The 1,098-nt window shown below is 48.7% G+C and overlaps 1 protein-coding gene across 1 annotated transcript; it reads left to right on the forward strand.

Moving 5' to 3' along the window:
• Positions 1-27: 27 nt before the first annotated feature.
• On the forward strand, positions 28-965 carry Pmar_PMAR012136 (30S ribosomal protein S5, putative; the record flags this gene model as incomplete). The annotated part of the gene is made up of 6 exons (XM_002787247.1): positions 28-132; positions 176-291; positions 338-487; positions 543-656; positions 705-776; positions 824-965. Coding segments are annotated over 6 exons (699 nt in total), but the record flags the coding sequence as incomplete, so codon positions are not given.
• Between the last annotated feature and the right edge of the window lie 133 nt (positions 966-1,098).

Consider the following 1,098-nt stretch of genomic DNA (forward strand, 5'->3'; position numbering starts at 1 on the left):
TATAGGTATTACTATCGATGCATACTAATGGTTGGTAATGGTAAGGGAGTGTATGGCTTTGGTGTTGGTTATGGCAATACCATCACTACTGCACGGGCTGATGCCGCTATGCAGGCTCTTAAACGCCTCCAGGTCGGCACCTCAGCTACTAATAAGGGTGGTAGATTAATTTCAGTTCGTTGATCTGGACAGTAGCCGAACACTGCACGCTCCGGTGATAGCGCGAGAGTACGGGCAGAAGTGCAAGATACTACCCCTGCCCGCCGAGTCGGGCATCCTCTGCAATCGACGGTGGAAATAATTTTGTGGCGCGCGGTAATTTTAGATGGTGTGGTAGATACTTGCCTTGGGTGTACATCATGGGATTGCATAATGTGGAATTGAAGTTTGAAGGAGAGCTCTCGTGGCTGTCGAGGACGAGGGCCATCACTCGGACCACCAGCATGATAATGAGTCGTCGAACTGTTGCTAATGGTGAAGGCAAAAAGTACTATATCACCATCCCTGGCCTTCTTTCCTACTCTGTGCTTGTGATTATTCAGATATGCCCATTTGATGGCCCCAGGGGACCATTGGGTTCACTGGCCTGACCGATGGTTTAAGGAAGTCCGCAGACGGTATGACCAGAAGGGCCATATGATACGCCACGAACGGAGGTCAGCAGTTACTACTCGTCTATTATAGTGTAGTTGCTCTTGCAATAGGCATCTTCTCCATGGTAAAAAGCGCGGTAATATCCTCGTGTCACCACTAGAGGTTCGGCCAGGATTCACTAGGTGACACCACTGTGCCCGTTGATATGCTGTTTATCCACTAGCTGTAGATTTGGTTGGCAGCCAGTGATGAACAAATGGCAGTGGCATTTGAATAAACGGAGGCAACAGTTTAATTTGGTGAAGTCGTTGACCACCGAGGAGAACGTATTGTTCCCCACTCCGGGTTCAGGAAGGTTCATGGCCCCTAAGGTAAGTCCTGGGCAAGGGTGATGCTATCATATCAAATGGATCTCAGAGTAAAACCGATGTTCGTGGTAATGCGTGACATATAGCATGCTTGTTTCTCGCGCCTACAATACCTTTGGGCAAGTTTCTGAGTGTG

Source organism: Perkinsus marinus (genome assembly GCF_000006405.1).
Source record: "Perkinsus marinus ATCC 50983 genomic scaffold scf_1104296929676, whole genome shotgun sequence".
Lineage (NCBI taxonomy): Eukaryota > Perkinsozoa > Perkinsida > Perkinsidae > Perkinsus > Perkinsus marinus.